This window comes from Dunckerocampus dactyliophorus, chromosome 4 (assembly GCF_027744805.1).
Source record: "Dunckerocampus dactyliophorus isolate RoL2022-P2 chromosome 4, RoL_Ddac_1.1, whole genome shotgun sequence".
NCBI lineage: Eukaryota > Metazoa > Chordata > Actinopteri > Syngnathiformes > Syngnathidae > Dunckerocampus > Dunckerocampus dactyliophorus.
In genome coordinates, this window is record NC_072822.1 from 4,766,026 (window position 1) to 4,784,331 (window position 18,306).

Sequence of the window (18,306 nt, forward strand, 5' to 3'; positions counted from 1 at the left end):
AGTTCTGGTGATATGTACTGTATTAAGTACATGACGACCATGATGACCATATTGTACTGAGCGACCTGGACAATGATGTGTGTGCCACTTTGCAACATGGCAGTAAGGAGCTCCATTCGTGCTTCTACGGTTATCACCACATGTTGTTTTGACTACGTCCTGTTTCATTCAGCCAATCAAGTGTGCTCCTTGCACTGAGGACAAGAAACGAAGCATTAAGGACAGCAGCTGCTATTCATGGCGTCTGCACCCATGGGAGACACCATCCTCAATATGTGCACTCAATAATGGACTCAGGTGTCTATTAATACTCCTACTCCCTCCATGCCTGCCTGTCACTTGGCCAGCGCTCATCAAAATTATAGCTGCTGCTGGCAATAATACCTAAAAGGCTGTTACAGAAATAAGCATGGCGTAGGTAACTCTACATGTCTAGCCGTGACAAGAGACAGCTTGGAAGTTTACCTATGTTCTTCTATCGAACTATTTAATATCATTTTTGGAGTAATTATTTTAGATATTTGCTGACATCCAAAGGCTTTTGCATGTATTTTCAGTTTTATTGTTCATGAATGTGGAGAGTTGGTAAGTCAGACAGTATTTACAGTTTTATTTCAGTAAATGTTATATACAGTCTATGGATGACACTGGTGCTGTTGCAGGGACCAGGTTATTATTATTATTATTATTATTATTTTAACTGTACAGGGCGCGCCCTCTGCTGGCTAGTCGCAAGCACAAACAGGTATTGTCTCCGTGTCCTTTTAAATAAAGTTTGATTTTGATTGAGAGCGCCAGTCCAACATGGCGTCCCTAGCAACCGAACGCCAACATCACCGGGTAAGTACCACATTGAAATTGTTGACATACAATTATTAAAGGATATTATTTGGAGTATTTGTAGAGTGTTATTAAAGTAGGCGATACGGAGTAATGTCTGTGTCAAGCCGGCAGGTGTTAGTCAATGCTAGCCAATGCAAGCTAGCCGTCCTTGTGATGTTTTCTTTATCTTAATCTTGCGACAAATAAAACTGTACAGTTATCATAAACGAAAAATATTTTTTGTTAGGGTTTTTGATGGTTTGTTGGCTTATATATCATTAGAGATATGTTTCCAACATTGCACTGTTTACCTTAGTTACTTTTGCTTTGATGTTTGTAAGTCTTTAGCGTTTTAACAGTATTATTGTTAACGATTGTAAGGATGATTCGTCGTTTCTCTGCTAGATAAAAAACAAAACAAAAAAACGTCTAAATATGTTGTATATGTTGTTTGGTATTATGATAAACTTCTGTGTTCTGCATGTTGACTAAATATACATGATTGCTGTGAACAGGGTGACTCAGAGACCCCATCTTTACCTGATAACAAGGACAGTGTGGATGAAAGACAGTCCAAGAAGAAAGCCATACAGTTCCTCAAGGAAGCCGAAAAGACCAGGATACTGTAAGTTTAAATGTGTGACTACCAAACCAAAGCACAACACAAAAAGACAGGATTTGGAAGCAATGGAAATAGTAATAATCTGTTTACATTACACATATGTGAGAGTGCAAAAAAAAAAAAACGTTCTCAATCTTAAATTTGGCGCCGAATGACCACAGCAAGAAGACCACTTTCATTTGAAAAGCCAAGACGAAGACAAGTGTACGCTTTTCTACGCTACCGCATTAATACAACACAAATAAGCCAAAGAAAATGGAAAACACTTACAGATATCCATGCGACTTCTTAGGACAATGTCGGCAGTCAGCTTTATAGGTTTCACTGTGGGGCAGGGGTGTCCAAACGTTTTCCAACAAGGGCCACATACTGAAACACGAAAGGATGCATGGGCCACTAAACTACCACATATAGGTATGCTAAGAAGTTATTTATGTATATATGTACACAGTGGTGTGAAAAACTGTCCTGATTTTCTATTGTTTTGCATGTTTGTCACACTTAAATGTTTAAGATCACCAAACAAATGTAAATATTAGTCAATGACAACACAACTGAACACAAAATGCATGTTTTAAATAAAACTTTTTATTATTAAGGGAGAAAACAAATCCAAACCTACATGGCCCGGTGTGGCGAAGTTGCAGTTAAGGTCAGTGCTCATGACTCCACCATAAGAAAGACACTGGGCAAAAACAGCCTGCATTGCAAAGTTCCATGACGAAAGCAACTCCTGAACAAAAACAACATTACCTCGTCTCAATTTTGCCTTTGGGAAAATACTTTGTGGTCTGACGAGATAAAAGTTGAACTTTTTGGAAGGTGTGTATCCTATTACATCTGGCGTAAAAGTAACGCCTCATTTCAGAAAAAGAACACCAACAGTAAAATATGGTGGTGGTAGTGTGATGATCTGGGGTGTCATGCAGGAAAACCCTCCAATGTGGCTGAATGACAACAATCTTGCAAAGATGAGTTGGCCAAAATTCCTCCACAGCGCTGTAAGAGACTCATTGCAAGTTATCACAAACGTTTGATTGCAGTTGTTGCTGCTAAGGGTGGCCCAACCAGTTATTAGGTTTAGGGGGCAATCACTTTTTCACACAGGGCCATGTAGCTTTGGATTTTTTTCTCCCTTAATAACGAAAACCTTCATTTAAAAACTGCATTTTGTGTTCAGTTGTGTGATTGAGTAATATTTACTGAAACATTAAGTGTGACAAACAGGCCAAAAAAATACAAAATCAGAAAGGGGGCAAACACTTGTTCACACCACTGTGTATACTCAAGAAAAAAACTGCATCTCAGCATAGTGATATAGGTGAAAAAACCTATTAGCATGAATTTTGGTCCTTTTTTCCCCATGTTTGCTGTTTTTTTATTTGTATTTTTCCATATATTTCAACTTTCTTCTTAAATAATTTTTGTAAATATTATATTTTATTTTTTCCCCCAACCTAAATTTTAAAAAATGACAACTTTATTCTGTTTGTTTTGTTTCTAATATTAATATTACATAACAAATATTACGGGAAAAAACATATTTTTCTTTAATCTTTCAACTCTATGCTACTAAAAAGGACATTATTTTTCGTCATAATATGAGTTTATTCTCGTGAAATTCCAACTTTTTTTCTCGTTAGAAAGCAACATTTTTCTCTGGAAAAATTTGACTTTATTTCGGCTGTTATTGTTGTTGTTGTTTTTTTTGTTTTGTTTTTTTCAACAGTTTCAACTTTCTTTCTGTCAATTTCCTTTTCCTAATTATGACGTTTTTTCCCCTAATATTTTGACTTTATTCTTGTTATTTTATAACTTTTCCCGCAACCTAATTTTCCAAAAATAATTTTGGTTTGTTTCTCATAATAACAAAAACATTGTTTTTCTTTAGTATTTCAACTTTATGCTACTGAAATGACATTATTTTTCCTCCATAATATTACAGCTTTTATTCTTGTAAAATTACTGCTGATTTTTCTATTTTTGCTGTTATTTTTTAAATTAAATTATATTTTTAAAATGTGCCGCGGGCCACACGAGGCCCCACGCTGCACTTTTGACACCTCTGCTGTAAGGGCTTTAATGAACCAGTGCATGTATTTTGTCCCAGGGTTGACAAGTTGGAAAGAGAGAGGACGCTGAGTGTCCAGTGCAGGAAGAACGGGTGGACTGATGTGGCGACAGAGCTGGACGAGTATGAGAAGACGCTAGTAGAGGAGAGAAGCGCACTAAGTGGGTTATTGTGTGTGACGTTGGCTTACTTTCGTACTTAATGTAGTGCATCTTACTGTAGTGTTTGTTCCTCTTTCTTTGTTCAGAGGCGCATCTTCAGAAGCAGCTGATGAAGATTCAAAATGGCGTGAGAGAGTTTAAGCAACAGCTGATGGACATGAAGCCAACTCCCACGTGTAAGTAACCTCAGCCCTCTTAGGTCAGGCGCGTCCAACGTTTTTCAAGCGAGGGCCGCATACAAAAAAATGTTGTTGTTTGGCTTTCAGCTTTTTCTCGTTAGAGGTCACAGCAGCGGGACAATCACGAGATGGTTTGGGCTTAAGGGGTTCTATGAAATCCGTTTTATTTTTTTCCGTTTACATTTTTTAAAATTCCAATTTTTAACTTTTACACTTATCTTACCCCCATAGAGTGTGTGCTTTTTGGGTTAATGAATAAAATGGCCATTAATTAAGTGTAAAAATCCTTACATTTATACATCAGTGGTGCCCGATCGTGAGCTACCGGTAGATGGGTAAGGTAGTTTGGGTCGATCACTTAAACATCACTTTCTAGATGTCGTATGACATCAGTCAGCTGACATTAAGCTCCCTTCCTGATTCGCTCTTGCTCCCTCGCGGCGTTTCAATGCAACTTCCATCTCCAGTACTCTGATTACGGATAAAGTAACTCAGCGGGAAGATGCTTGTATCTACAACAAAAGTTATCTGTACACTTGTGGCGGCTAGTTATGTTGGAAAAACAAAGTGTATTGTTTGATGCCTTTGCTTCGTGTCCTGAACTCCACTACAGAAATCAGTGTTTTCTACACGTCCGCGTCTTAAACTGTTATTTCATGATGAAATGGAAAATGTGCCCATTGCTGAAAACTTTTTAATATGTTTCCTTGACTTGGGCTGCATTGTCTTTTGCGTAATCATTTTCAATTCTTGTATATCGGTAATGTTTGATAGCAAATGCTAACTGGATGTAATACATATCTGTGTGTCCTAATGAACGTTACGTAGCTATTTTGACTGACATATTAGCAGTACTCAGGTTATGTACACAACTATTGGAGTTACAGTATGTGTAATTACACTCAACAAAAATATAACGCAAGACTTTTGTTTTTTATGAAGTGAACTCAAAGATCTAAAATTTTGTCCACATACACAATATCACCATTTCTCTCAAATATTGTTCACAAATCTGTCGAAATCTGTGATAGTGAGCACTTCTCCTTTGCTGAGATAATCCATCCCACCTCACAGGTGTGCCATATCAAGATGCTGATGAGACACCATGATTAGTGCACAGGTGTGCCTTAGACTGCCCACAATAAAAGGCCACTCTGAAATGTGCAGTTTTATCAGCACAATGCCACAGATGTCGCAAAATTTGAGGGAGCGTACAAAAAAATGAGTTGCGGGCTGAAAATGGCCGCTGGGCCACACTTGAGACACCACTGTCTTGTCATAAATCAGAAGCTTTTTGTTTAGCATGAGTATTTCTTTGCGGTTGTTGTCTTTTTATTGAATCCCAGAATAACAAGAGTCCTTTCTTTCTCTGCAGTGATTGAGAAGCTGAAGGAAATAATGTCACAGGTGGAAATCTCCATCAACAATTTGAAGGAAGAACAGCGCTCATGGTAAACTCTGGATTGGATTGGTTTTAGGCTTTTTTTTTTTGACAAAATGAAAAATAGTGGCAACCCCACATCTTAAATTTCTCAGTATGTGGCCCTCAGTGGAAATAGTTAGGACACCCCTGACCAAAGCACTTTTAACCATTTTAGTTCATAACAAAACATTCACTATTACCTCCTGGGACTCAGGACAATAATGTTGGCATTTTTTTTTGCATTAAATAATTGTTTCAGCTGAAAAAGATGCACCACAGTAGTTTTTTGTCAGATAATGTGAGTTTTGTTTTTTGTTTTTTTTTTTACCTATTTTAATGCAATATCTTTTATAGTTGACTACAGGATATCTGGTGATATCACATATTTAATAGATATGTCATATATTCATGTTATGAATAGATACTGAAGCTGTCTTTTGTCTTTGGTACACACACATTCGTTGCATCATCAAATATTATCATTTTATATGAAAAAGTAATTTAGTCGTCACGATTCCAACATCACACCCTCATTCGATCGTGGTTTTTTCAAAAATGTATTAATTAATGACTGCTGTTTTGTGGTTGACTGTGGCCTATTATTATTATTATTATTATTATTTAACGTATTCTTGGCCTAAATTAAGCATTTTAAAGCATAAAAATGAACTAAAATACAAATACAGTTTAAGGGACTGGCCACTGAGTGTCATTAGTAACACGCACCAGACTTGAGACTTGATTGCCATCAACAACAATCATTGCAGGTGTGAATTACAGTATGTCACAAAAGCGCAATCATGATAATCAACATAATCATAATCATAAAATGGGGCTGTGGCTGTACTCCAGCTAAAACTCAACTCTGTTTCCCCGACGAACACACGAGCATGAGTCTTATTTATGTCTTAAATGTCTTATTTTCTCTGATTATAGCTACTATATTGGGTAATATGAGCGTAAATGTGACGATAGTGGTGTTGTTCCAAGTCTAGAGGGCTCTAATAATATTAAAAACCATATGTATGGTTGTAAACTGGTTTTTGATGTTCTAACTACGAAAATATTTTATTTATAAATAAGGAATCTTACTTTACGGAAATTCATTTATCAATAACCAATGAACCGCCATAAATGAGGGATTACTGTAGTAGTACTGTAGTCTGTAGAGGTCCGAGTACTGTAGTCCTCATGTCCACCACAGGGGACACTGAATAAATGTGTTGTTTTCAGCATCTTCACAATGACTGTGTTACCACAACCACCTTTAAAATCACCATTAGCTACTTTGTCTGAAATATACCCATTTTTACTGTATTTAATGAACAGAAAGATACATGACAGGACACGATTAAATATACCGTATATATTTGTATGTGTTAGCAGCTCCAAATGAACTGAATATGTCAATCAAGCTAAAAGATAGCGCACAAGTGTAAAAATCCATTTGCCTAACACTAGTCTCTTTAATAGCAGCAGAACATTTGAATCACACTTTAAACTGTGTTATTATGAGGAATGAAGGCATGCGTTCAAAGACATCACCTGACTTAAAGTAAATGTACTTGTTTTCAGTGTATTTTCCAGCATACTTAAATGTAGCAAATTGTACATCCGAATTAAGAGTTGCAAATTGAGTGATAAGAATATCCACTTCATGTTTTTTCTTTATCTTCCTGTTTATTCACACACACACACACACACACACACACACCCACACACACACACACACACACACACACACACATTCTATAAAGCTATTTTTGTGATGTTCGGAGTGTCCCTGAATGCATCTTGTGTTCTTGTTATGAGAATGAGGAAGTGTGGTTCGCAGGATGAACGGACTAGAGACGTGTGTGAGATGGAGATACATGCAGTATATGGTGTTGATGTGTTCGGGTCAGAATGAAGTTATAAAAAAGCGTCAGACTGTGGGGGGACGCTCCACAGTGTTTCCGTCTGCCGTCCTGACAGAGAGGAGTGCTTGCTCTGGTGCGCATGCGTTAATTACACTAAAAAATGTAACGTAATTCATGAAATAAATTAGTTACCATTGTTAACGCGTTATTTTTGACAGACCTATTAAAAACACAATAACTGCTTAAGCTGCAAAAATCTGCCCTGTCCACGCCCGCTTTTACACTATTTTCAAACATTTTTTTTACTGAATACAGTAATATACATGACCATTTTTGTGCTGTTTTTCTCGTAGCTTTGGGGAGCTTTTGAAGGAAGAGAGGACGTGCGCACAGGAGGTCACGGCTTATGAGAAGAAGATAGAAAACTGGAGCCTATCCGTGAAGTCTGATTCCAAACTCTCTGCCGTTCCAACTGTGAAGGTTTGTGTCACATCACCTCCCTTTTCTATCAGGTACTCCCAAAATTCAACATTGGGTACGTCTGAACAGTCGTAATGAGATCCAATACCAGAATTGTCATTAGAACCATGCAACTCAGTTATTGTCTTACCAAAAAAGAGCAAAGCCTTGGACAGAGATCTCCCTTTAGAGGTCCGAGCTCTGGAAGCCTTCCTTCAGAAGACAGGTGGCGTCTGCGGCGGTTGGGAGGAGTACGATCACCAAGCTTTCCTCAAGGTAGAGGGCATTGTGTGGAACACCACTCCATCCTGACGCTTCTTTGCCAAGTCTTTGGTTGGATTGAAACTCTTGGTTGGCAGGTGCGGACCAAGCACAGAGGGCACGCGTCCTTCAGGAAAGAGGCCAAAGTCTTTCTGCCGAGTAAAAGTCAGGAGGACATTGAGGAACACGAGAGGTGGTACCAGGAGGTGATCCATCTGCAGAACAAAAGGAGAGAGGTCGGTGGAAAAACACACTTGCCACTGCCTGAACTGGTTTGTTATGAAATGTGATCCTGTTTGACTCAACTGGAGCCCAAAAGTTCTACAGACCTTCAAATCATTTCTCAAAAGCCACCTGTTTAAACTGCCACTTCCCACACTATTTAGGGCCCTCTTGAAACTGCAATGTTTATTATTATTATTTCCACTTTCCTCATATTTTTGACGGCCTTAACATTCATTAAAATGGACCAAAATTTGTAAGCCCATCAGGTCCGGCAAAAAATAAAATAAAATAAAAAATGTAACAACCAAAACTCCCTCAGTAGCGCCCCATTTCACTTTTGAAAAAATGAACTCATGTCACCAGTTTCACAGAACACCACTAAATTTGGTGGAGACGTCAATCGTGACAGGATGCAAACAGAAAAGTCTCAAGAACCCATGGCCTAAAACAGGGGTGTCTAAAGTGCGGCCCGGGGGCCATTTGCAGCCCGCGGCTGTGATTTTATTGGCCCACAGCACAGTCTAAAAATGGAATTTAACGAGGAAACTTAAAAAAAAAAAACAGCATCAAAAATGGGAAAACCAAATAAAAGTCAAAATATTAAGAAAAGAGGAAATTCACTTATCATGGTCGAGTCTGGAACCAATTAACCGCAATAATTTAGGGATTGCTGTACCCTACAAATATTCCTTATTTGTAACTTGTTTATTTATGGAGTCACCTCTAAAAGCACCATATACAATAAATGAAGTGTTATTATTATTACAGCGATTCATTTCAAAGTGTGGAGGACACAGCCACACATAAAAAGACAAGTCCAGTCACACTTATACGTCAAAGTGTTAGAAGCTGTGGTTTCAGTCAGTCTCTGTCACCCTTTTCTTATTCTTTTTTTTTTTTAATCTGCAGGCGATCCAAAGATGGAAGAGCAGGAAGGAACTGGAACGTCAAACCAGGATACAGAGGCAGGCAGAACTGGAAGAAGCTGAGCGGAAGAAGAAAGCTGTAAAGTACCAGCAAAGCAAGTAAGAGAAGGAGAAGTTGCTTGTCAGAAAAGTGTTACCATGGCATGAGATTTTCCCATTTCCTAGAACCGAGGAGGAGAAGAAGCTGGCCGCTCAGAGACTTCAGGAGTGGAAGGAGGCCAAGAGAAGGAAAGAGGAGGAGGAGAAGAGGCGAGCTGAGAGGATCCAAAAGAACAGAACGGCAAAGGTATGCCTGGAGCACACAAACTCCAAAGTATCAACAACTTTTGGCCAAATGATTCATTAGTGGGAGCGTCGCCGTCATCTGGAGGCAAAGATGAGCTCAGAGGAGCGAGTACATGGCAGGAGAGGAGAGGAGGAGGAAGAAAAGGTCAGGAGAGAGGAAAAAGAGAGGGAGGTGGAGAAGAGGAGGAAGGAGGCAACTAAAGGCATCAAACATCTCATTAAAAGGGTACACAACAGAGTCTATCCTCCATCTTTTCATGACATCATGTATTTGCACATACAGTATATGCATGATGTATTTATGTATGCAGGATCTGGACCGAGTCCAAGCAAAGCGTCAGGAGAAACTGCAGAAGCAGAAGGAAGAAGAAGAGCGGCAGGAGAGGATTATGATGAAGCTCAAGGAGAAAGTCAGTGAGAGTCGAAAGTCTCAAAGAAAACGGGCTCATTTGTTTATATTGTATTGTTCCTCACATAGGTGGACGGTCACATCAGCAGGGATCCATCCAGGCTCATCAAACCCACCAAGGGATGGGAGGAGCGTCTAAAGAGCGCCGGATCTTCAAGTGGAGGACAAGTTCACCACATGTTTCACAGGTGTCATACTATCAACATATTGCTTTTGTAGCCTGATAATACAGTTTTAGTTCTGATTCTGTCTGAATGTTGTAACTGTGAAGACCTCAAGTTATCTTTAAAATGTCCCTTATGTCGTTTTCTTGTTTTGATGCAGAGCTGTTCCCAGTTGGAGACAGGGGTTGTGAGGATGCAGGTGCTCCTAACTTTCCTAATGTTCAAGTTGTCAGTCAAAACCTCATTAAAGGTACAATGGATGGTGCAAAAAGTGACTTTTGAATGATGTTCTAACAATAATATGTGTCCATAGAGCCTGTTTGTGAGACTCGCTTGCTCCACTTTTAAAAGAAGAACCACGCAAACATAATTCTGGGTTTTCATGACATCGTGAACAAAAAAACGGCTTTCCTCATGGACATGATACAGTCTCTGACTGTACACCCTTCACAACTTTGTAAAAAAGAAAAAAAAAAGCCATCGTTACACATCTTAAAATGAAGCCTGCCAACCATTTGTCAGTCAGCTACAGACGTGGGCGCTGTAAGTTTGACCGTTTTGCTTCTTTTTAGTAAATAGGCCAACCTAGCATGTTGCTGTTAAAATGTGAGTGTAATGTTAGCACTGTAGCTCACACGTCTATGCTTGTGTTGGTTGCATTTGTGTCCTCCTGACACACTCCTTAATGTTATGTTGTTATGTATCTGTAAAATGTGGATATAGTGTACAATAGGGCTTCTGGAAGACACACACTGTCAGCTCATTAGCATTAAAGTTGCAGACACACAAAACTGGGTGTTCCCAGCAGAATTTACAAATAGCACTTATGAACTGTACTGTATATTCCAACATACTTTCAATACAGTAGTGTGACACCTGTTAGACTTATCTAAAATTGGTGAAAAATAGAAGAATATGGGACCTTTTTAAAGCTATTTTTTGTGTGTAACATTCATTTTTCTTGTGGCCTCTAGTCTGGCTGCATGTTTGTTTTGACACACAGCGACTCACACAAATTTTCTTCTTGTATTAATTACAAATTTAATTTATTATTTAAAAATAATTAATTTGAATGTATGGGATACCCTGTACAATACCAATTCATTAAATATTTCCACATACTATTGTACTTCCGTACTAAAAAAAACTACAGTATTGCTTTTATTTTTAAAACACCGGAAACAGTCCTCGCATTGCGGAAACAAAAATGGATTCAAAGATGGCGGATGAGGTGATCCTTACTGACGAATTGGAGCAGCTAGACTTTTTAAGAGACCGACATGTACGTTTCTTCCAGAGAACTCTTCAGGTTTTACCAGAGAGATACGCCTCCTTGGAGACGACCAGGTGAGCTCGACAATTCCAGGCTAGCTTTTTTTTGGCTTGTTTCTCTTCCATGTAAAAGGCTGCAGTGCCACTTAGCATGTGTTGCTAACACCAGCTAAGTGAAGTTGTGACATATTTGTGGTGCAGCAACAGGAAACAAACTTGCTACAGGCAGCGCCTCATAACTGATTGTAGTGCAACTTCTTTGTGAAATTGTGTTTTCGCAGTACAGAGAAAGAACATAATCTTAAAGTTAATACTACAAGAGATTGGGCAATATTATTGAGTCTTAACCCTCTCTGGGCAAACACGGCTAAACACTGCTATCCGGCAAGTCATAAATAGCCAATCCTTGGGTGCTTTCTGTGTGGTGTTTTTATACCTTCTCCTCGGCTTCCAGGTTGACCATCATATTTTTTGCCCTGTCTGGTCTCGATATGCTCGATGCCCTGAATGTCATCGACAGCAATGTCATGATCGAGTGGATCTACTCCTTGCAGGTTCTACCCACAGAAGACCGTGAGTCCCATGCTAGCATGCATACACACATGCACCAGCAGAACCATGCAATAAATAATGGAGAGTATAAAGGGATCGGAACACACAGCAGTGCAATAGCCAGCAACCGTTCACCATTTACATATTTTAGTGCATACTATGACATGATACAGTCCATAATATTGGGTGCACTATATCGTACACTTGGAATGGGAGCAGTGTATGGTCTCGTTGTATGTTTTGTTTTAAATAAGGATGTGACAATTCTTACTCGACGTAAGAGAACATATTGTTCTTTCAGTGATGGCCAGTAGGTGGCAGCAGCACTCTTTTGCCTTTCTCACGTTGCGGCACCTTTACAGCAAAGTGGTTCTGATTTCAATTTGCCTGCTAATCTTTTTTCCAGAATCGAACCTGAGTCGCTGCGGCTTTCGAGGATCATCACACATTGGAATTCCGTACAAGACCAAGGTACTGTCTGTCACAATCACTGTCCATGTGTCGTATTTGTTGTCATTGCTTATACTGTCTTATTTTGTACCAAAATGACCACAGTGCATAGTTCTGTGTTGAATTAGAACCCTATTTATATCCCTACAACTGCTCGAATGACACATTTATTGTTCAGGGTCCAGGTGTGCTCCATCCGTATGACAGTGGCCACGTAGCCATGACCTACACTGGACTGTGCTCTTTGCTCATACTGGGAGACGACCTGAGCCGTGTCAACAAACAGGCCTGCCTGGCCGGTCTCAGGGCGTTGCAGCTAGACGACGGCAGGTAACAAACGCATACTGTAAATGATGAATCATTCATCTCCGTTCTTCATTAAAGACGGTGAAAACAACCATCCTACCAATTGTTTGCTGCACCCTGATTTTTTTCAAGAAAATGTTCCTTTTTTTGGGCCATCTAGTCTATTTTGTTTGTATAATTTTGATCTTTACCAGTCATGATGATGAATTGCATTTAAATGATACATTTACCTATTACATATCATCGTATAATTAATGTAACAAACTAATATAACTAGTCAAATATATGTTAAAAGTGTAAATATATTTAATTTCTAAAAAAGGTACTTAATGGATGATTGGGCAAAGAACCATATTTGGTGTCCAGAATGGGCCGAGTATTACTACTAGATCTGCCTCTTTTTTTTCCCTCGTCCAGTCAGAGGAAAAAGTGTAAAAAAAAAAAAAAAAGGATATCTGTGTGAAATATAACAGTGTTTCAAGTGTGCCTTTTTTAAAGGGATTTGAGGCACAGTTTTGTTGTCGTGGCGTCCTCAGCAGTATTTTGTCATCCTTTCCTTTAGTTTCTACGCCGTGCCAGAAGGAAGCGAAAACGATATACGCTTTATCTACTGTGCCGCTAGTATCTGTTACATGCTGGATGACTGGTCGGGCATGGACATCCAAAAGGCCATCGAGTACATCAGAGGAAGCTTGGTGAGTAAATGTGAATGATACGTGACGTATTCAGTGTGATCAGTGAAAGTCTAAACATTTGCTTCCCCGGGCCTGATTGTCTGACCTCTGATTGGCATGGTGCACACAAAAACAATGAGGCCACCCACCTTCAAAGGGTGGCACGCTGCCTAGAGAAACCTCATTTATAATGAATGCAGTGTATCTTGGTTATAAAGCAGTTGCTGGGATTTTTGTAGTTCATGTGGCGAAAAAGCGGAGATTTTGTATCCACGCTTCACTGTAATATTCATGCATTTTCCTCTTTGCAGGATTCCTAATGTTAGTTTCAAAACCATATTTTGAGGAGGAGGAGATATTGGAAAAAAAGGACTCGTCCTCGTTAGACTCTTCTAAAAGAGGTAGTGTTCTGTGGGTGGTATAGAATTAAGCAGGCCTATTAACTCTTCATAAACTTCAATCACACGCTCTGTCCAGGGTGTACAATTTAGCTTTCCATTTAGCTTTACACTGAATGTCCCCAGCGTCTAACTCTTCCTCTGTTGGTCTCATTAGCTCTAAGGTGGCATTAGCAGTGTCACAGTGCCCTCTACTGGTCAAGCATGTACAGTAGCAGTATAAATACTGATTGAGCGACTAACTACAAGGCAAAATAAAATAAAATATACACCAGTCGGCTTGTGTTCGTATCCGCGAGTGTTCACTAGTCGGATGTTCGTAAGTTGGGGACCTAGTGTATTACAGTGTTTATTTTTAACTCATTCAATACCAGAGATATAGTTATACATTTTTATAAACCCCAACGCCTGATCCCAACAATGTTTTTATACGTCTTTTACCTTTTTCCGCCCGACAGGCAAAAAGAGGTGATGATGGGTTTCACTTCATTTATGTAAGGCATAAAAACGGCCACAAGGTGGCAGAAGTGCATTCGATTAGAGCTTCGCAAGGATCAATTCACACTTGACAGGAAGGAGGAATTGATGGAGGAGTGTAGCGTGCAGGTTAGGCAGAGTTAGTTCCAAATGTGAAAATTGTAAACAGTTCATGGTGTTATATTTGTAAATAGTTATTTTGATGTGAAACAACCCCTTTTTTGTGTTGTTTACGTAGTGTAGTTGTTTAGATATCTGAGCTGTCGCATAAGCAAAAAATATTTGCATGAAAGTTATGCTTGAAATGTATCTTTTTACATAAAGCTGGTTTTCTCTCTTTTCCAGTCTGAATTGATATTTTTCTGAAACTTAGCTACTGTATGAGCTACAGAAAAAGGGAGAAACAAACTTTCTTTTGGTTTATGTAGCCATAGAACACTATTATGTGTGCCTTGAAAGATCAGTCAAATCGTCTAAAATGGCCGCTACTGAAGGGGTTGTCTTTTGAAAAATGGCTGGGATTGAATGAGTTAATTAAACAAGTTATTTATTTTCCGCTAATTATTTTCATGTCAATGTTATGGGGAGACACTATTGATTCATTGGGGCAAGGTGTCTATCAGAGTGATGTAAATATGACATAAGATCAAATCATGCCAAAACCTCACGTGTCCAACGATTCACAAACAAACTCGGTGTGGTTTGCAAATACAAAACATTGTACACAAGGGAATGCGTTTTGTTTTGCAAATGAGAAAGGTGCCTATCAAACAAGTACATCCTGCTTCAGAAATAAATACAGCATGTTTTACACATTCAAAGGAATACAAAAAAAATAATATATATATATATATACACTGTATCCTTCAAGTACAAAAACAGAACCTTTTGAATACAAACAAAAAAAATCCTCCAAATACAATTCGACAACTACAAAGAACGTCACGGGACTAATTTTCCGCCTGGAAATCCACACACAAAGGCACTCAGATCCATCCACAAGAATCACACTGTGGTTAAGTTAAACTATATTCAGATTCAAACTTCTGGGATCAATAACTCCCAAGCGAACGTTTGTTAGACAGCAAACGATACATCTTTCCAACAGTGGTAATGAGACAACGAGATGCAACCTATTTTTGAAATCAAAACGAGCCATCCTCTGTGCAGTATGACGTACATTGATCTCCCTGAGCAGCCAGACCACAGGGGCCGTTTATACCGAAAAGAAACAAGAAACCACCCATCCATCTTCTATGCCGCTTATCCTCACTAGGGTCACGGGGGCATGCTGGAGCCTATCTCCGCTGACTTGGGGCGAGTGGCGGGGTACACCCTGGACTGGTCTCCAGTCAATCGCAGGACACACACACACCAACAACCATTCACACTCCCTCCCATTCATACCCATGCCCAAAGGAGAACAAGAAACAGTCATTCAATAATGTCACTTCTGTGAAGTATGCTGCCACCAAACCCACCCCACACGTTAATTATATCCTCCTGCTTAGACTACAGCAATTGGTTTGGGAAAAGGTGCTTTTATATTGATTGATTTTTAAATTATTGAATGATATTACCAATAAAAATTCCCCAAAGCTATGTAAGAGCACATTTTCCCAAACCATTTACTGTAATATAACCAGCAATTAGCAATTAACCACTCATGGATGATCGGAATCGGGATGGTCAGCATAAAACCCTGATCTGAGCACCCCTAATCATGAACTTCAAAATCACATGTACATAAGTATTCACAGCCTTTGCCATGATGCTGGAAACTGAGCTCAGGTGCATCCTCTTTCTCTTGATCATTCTTGATCATTCTCCACAGTTCATTGGAACCCACATGTGGTAAATTCAGACAATTGGGCCAGATTTCAAAAAGCACACACCTGACTATGCACAGTCCCATAGTCGACAGTGCGTGTCAGAGCACAAACCAAGCATGAAGTCAAAAGAATTCTATAGACCTCCTAGACAGGATTGTCCCAAGGCACAATCTGGATACGTGTTCAGAAAACCTTCTGCTGCTTCGAAGGTCCCAGTGAACACACTTGTCTCCATTGTCCTTGAATGGAAGACATTTGGAACTACCAGGACTCTTCCTAGAGCTGAATTCAGCAACGTACAGAGATATCTGCTATACCCGCTCAAGAGCGCTATTCACCTCAGGCTGGGGTGACTGTTCATCTTTCAGCAGGACAACGATCACAAAGCACACAGTTATCAAGATATCAAGAGGAATGGGCGAAACTGCCAAAGATTGTTGTGCCAATGATGCTTGTGGCGTCATTCAAAGCAAAGGCTGTGGTACATGTGATTTCCTTTTGTGTTTAAGTACATTTAGCAAACTTGTAAAAAGAAATTATATTTAAAAAACATGTTTTCTCTTGTCATTATGTGGGAGTCATTTGTTTCTCAAGTTAATTTTCCTCTTTGGCTTTTGATTACTTATTGCATCAATGACTTCTGAAGACATTTTGATAAAGATGTGAAGAGGAAGAGAAACCTGTGGAGTTGATCCAAATAAAGAGCCTCTTCATTTCTCAAGAGACATGTTTCCACAGCAATACGAGGCTCTCCATAGGAAATATGTCATGCCATTGAAAGTTGTCTTCTTTTGTGTCCTCCACACAGTCTTATGACAACGGGTTTGGTCAGGGAGCAGGACGAGAGTCACATGGTGAGTACTGTCTTCTCTGCACATTTTAAGCATACGTGTTACCCGTTTACTTTCACCAGCTAAGGATTAGTCGATGAAAATGTTAATGGATCTTCAGGCTTGTGTGGGCGTCAAGGTGGCTTATGGGAGTAACTGGTTTATAGGATTAGAGATTATTTCCCAGCACTGTAGCCCTTATTAATCCCTGCTCCAGTGAAATGTTGTTGTTTCTGCAGCAGACATGTCTGTCACTGCTTGGATCGTCGCTCATTGTTCATATTTGTTAAAGTAAATGTGTAAATGGGGCTGCACGGTGGCTAGCATGTTGGCCACACAGTCAGGAGATCTAGAAGAAATGGGTTTGAATCTCCGTTGGAGTCTCTGTGAAGTTTGCATGTGCTCGTCGTGCATGGGTTTTCTCTGGGTACTCCAGTTTCCTCCGACATGCTTGGTTCATGGGTGACTCTGGGTTGTCAATCAGTATGAGTTTGAGAGTGAATGGTTGTTTGTGTACATGTGTCCTGCGATTGGCTGGCGACCAGTCCAGGTTGTACCCAAAAGTCAGCTGGGATAGGCTCCAGCATACCCCCGCGACCCTAATGAGGAATAAGCGTCATAGAAAATAAATGAATGAAATGTGTTAATTAGGAATCAGCTGCCGATCCGCTGTATTTTGAAGATGGGATAAAATCGGCTTCCGCCACCAGATCGGGCCGGTCCGGTTGCCGTATAACGCTCGTAACTCAGGGCCACACTCCAGCATGGTAGGTACGGCAATGCTCTTCAAAGCTGGTTACCACTTGGCTCCCGCCACCCGCAAGAAGAAGAAGAACCCAACACCACCAGGCAGACATATCCGTGGCGTACTGTGGTGAAGTTAGTTTCACGTTGGATATTCGGCTCCGTAGCTACAGCGGAAGTTCCTCCTCACTGTGCCCGGACTGCTGTGTGTTGGTGCGGGGAGCTCACCAGGGAATTGCAGCTGTAACCACTGGTTGCTTATACTAGGCACCGTCAACAAGTTACTATTACGTTGGAGAGAGCTTGTTTAAAAAATGGCATATATTCTAAATCACACCACAAATTAATCTCAAACCATGTAAAATTATTAATCCTACCCTAAAAGTATTTTGCACACCCATTTTTTCCAATTTGATCTTTTATTGGATTAGGGACCTGACTCAGAGGTTGGTTACAAAAGCCAAACAATTTTGTTGGTCATGCTGTGTAATAAAGTAAATCCAGCAGTACTTTGGTTACGTTATTTTTAATGCTTTGAAGAACTATTTTCATAACCATATTCAATTCCACAAATTCATGTCTGTAACAGAAGCTTAAAAAAAGGATCTGATCGGCAAGACTATAAAAGATCGGATCGGAATAAGAAGCCAAAAAATAGATGGGGACATCCCGTGTGTAAATGATTTCCTTCCTGCCTCTGCACGCTGGTCACACATCCATAGACGATGCCTATTAGTGTGTGTTTGCACTGTGTCAAGTCCTGCCACGTTGTAAGAAATGCTTCCTGCTGTGTGCTCTTAATGCTTTCTGACAGGGGTCACCTTTTGGGTTCCACACAATTGGTGGCTGATTTGAAAGTTCAGCCAAATGATACCACATACTAAAAGAAGCGAGTAAAATAGAGT

At 39.8% G+C, this 18,306-nt stretch overlaps 2 protein-coding genes across 2 annotated transcripts in view; both read left to right on the forward strand.

Moving 5' to 3' along the window:
* Positions 1-11,200, forward strand: LOC129180229 (coiled-coil domain-containing protein 112). Its single transcript, XM_054774471.1, is given in 15 exon segments — positions 1-840; positions 1,338-1,447; positions 3,555-3,676; positions 3,763-3,852; positions 5,231-5,306; positions 7,491-7,617; positions 7,756-7,872; positions 7,956-8,093; positions 8,992-9,294; positions 9,355-9,519; positions 9,605-9,703; positions 9,772-9,890; positions 10,027-10,116; positions 10,180-10,409; positions 11,164-11,200. Coding segments are annotated over 13 exon segments (1,533 nt in total). The 5' UTR covers positions 1-804; the 3' UTR covers positions 10,058-10,116; positions 10,180-10,409; positions 11,164-11,200.
* pggt1b (protein geranylgeranyltransferase type I, beta subunit) overlaps positions 10,479-18,306 on the forward strand; it is an 18,610-nt gene continuing 10,782 nt past the window's right edge. The window contains exons 1-6 of the mRNA XM_054774472.1: positions 10,479-11,213; positions 11,593-11,711; positions 12,097-12,161; positions 12,319-12,470; positions 13,009-13,141; positions 16,636-16,681. Of these exons, the coding sequence (XP_054630447.1) occupies positions 11,074-11,213; positions 11,593-11,711; positions 12,097-12,161; positions 12,319-12,470; positions 13,009-13,141; positions 16,636-16,681 (655 nt within the window). The 5' untranslated portion in view covers positions 10,479-11,073. The remainder of the gene's footprint in view (positions 11,214-11,592; positions 11,712-12,096; positions 12,162-12,318; positions 12,471-13,008; positions 13,142-16,635; positions 16,682-18,306) is intronic.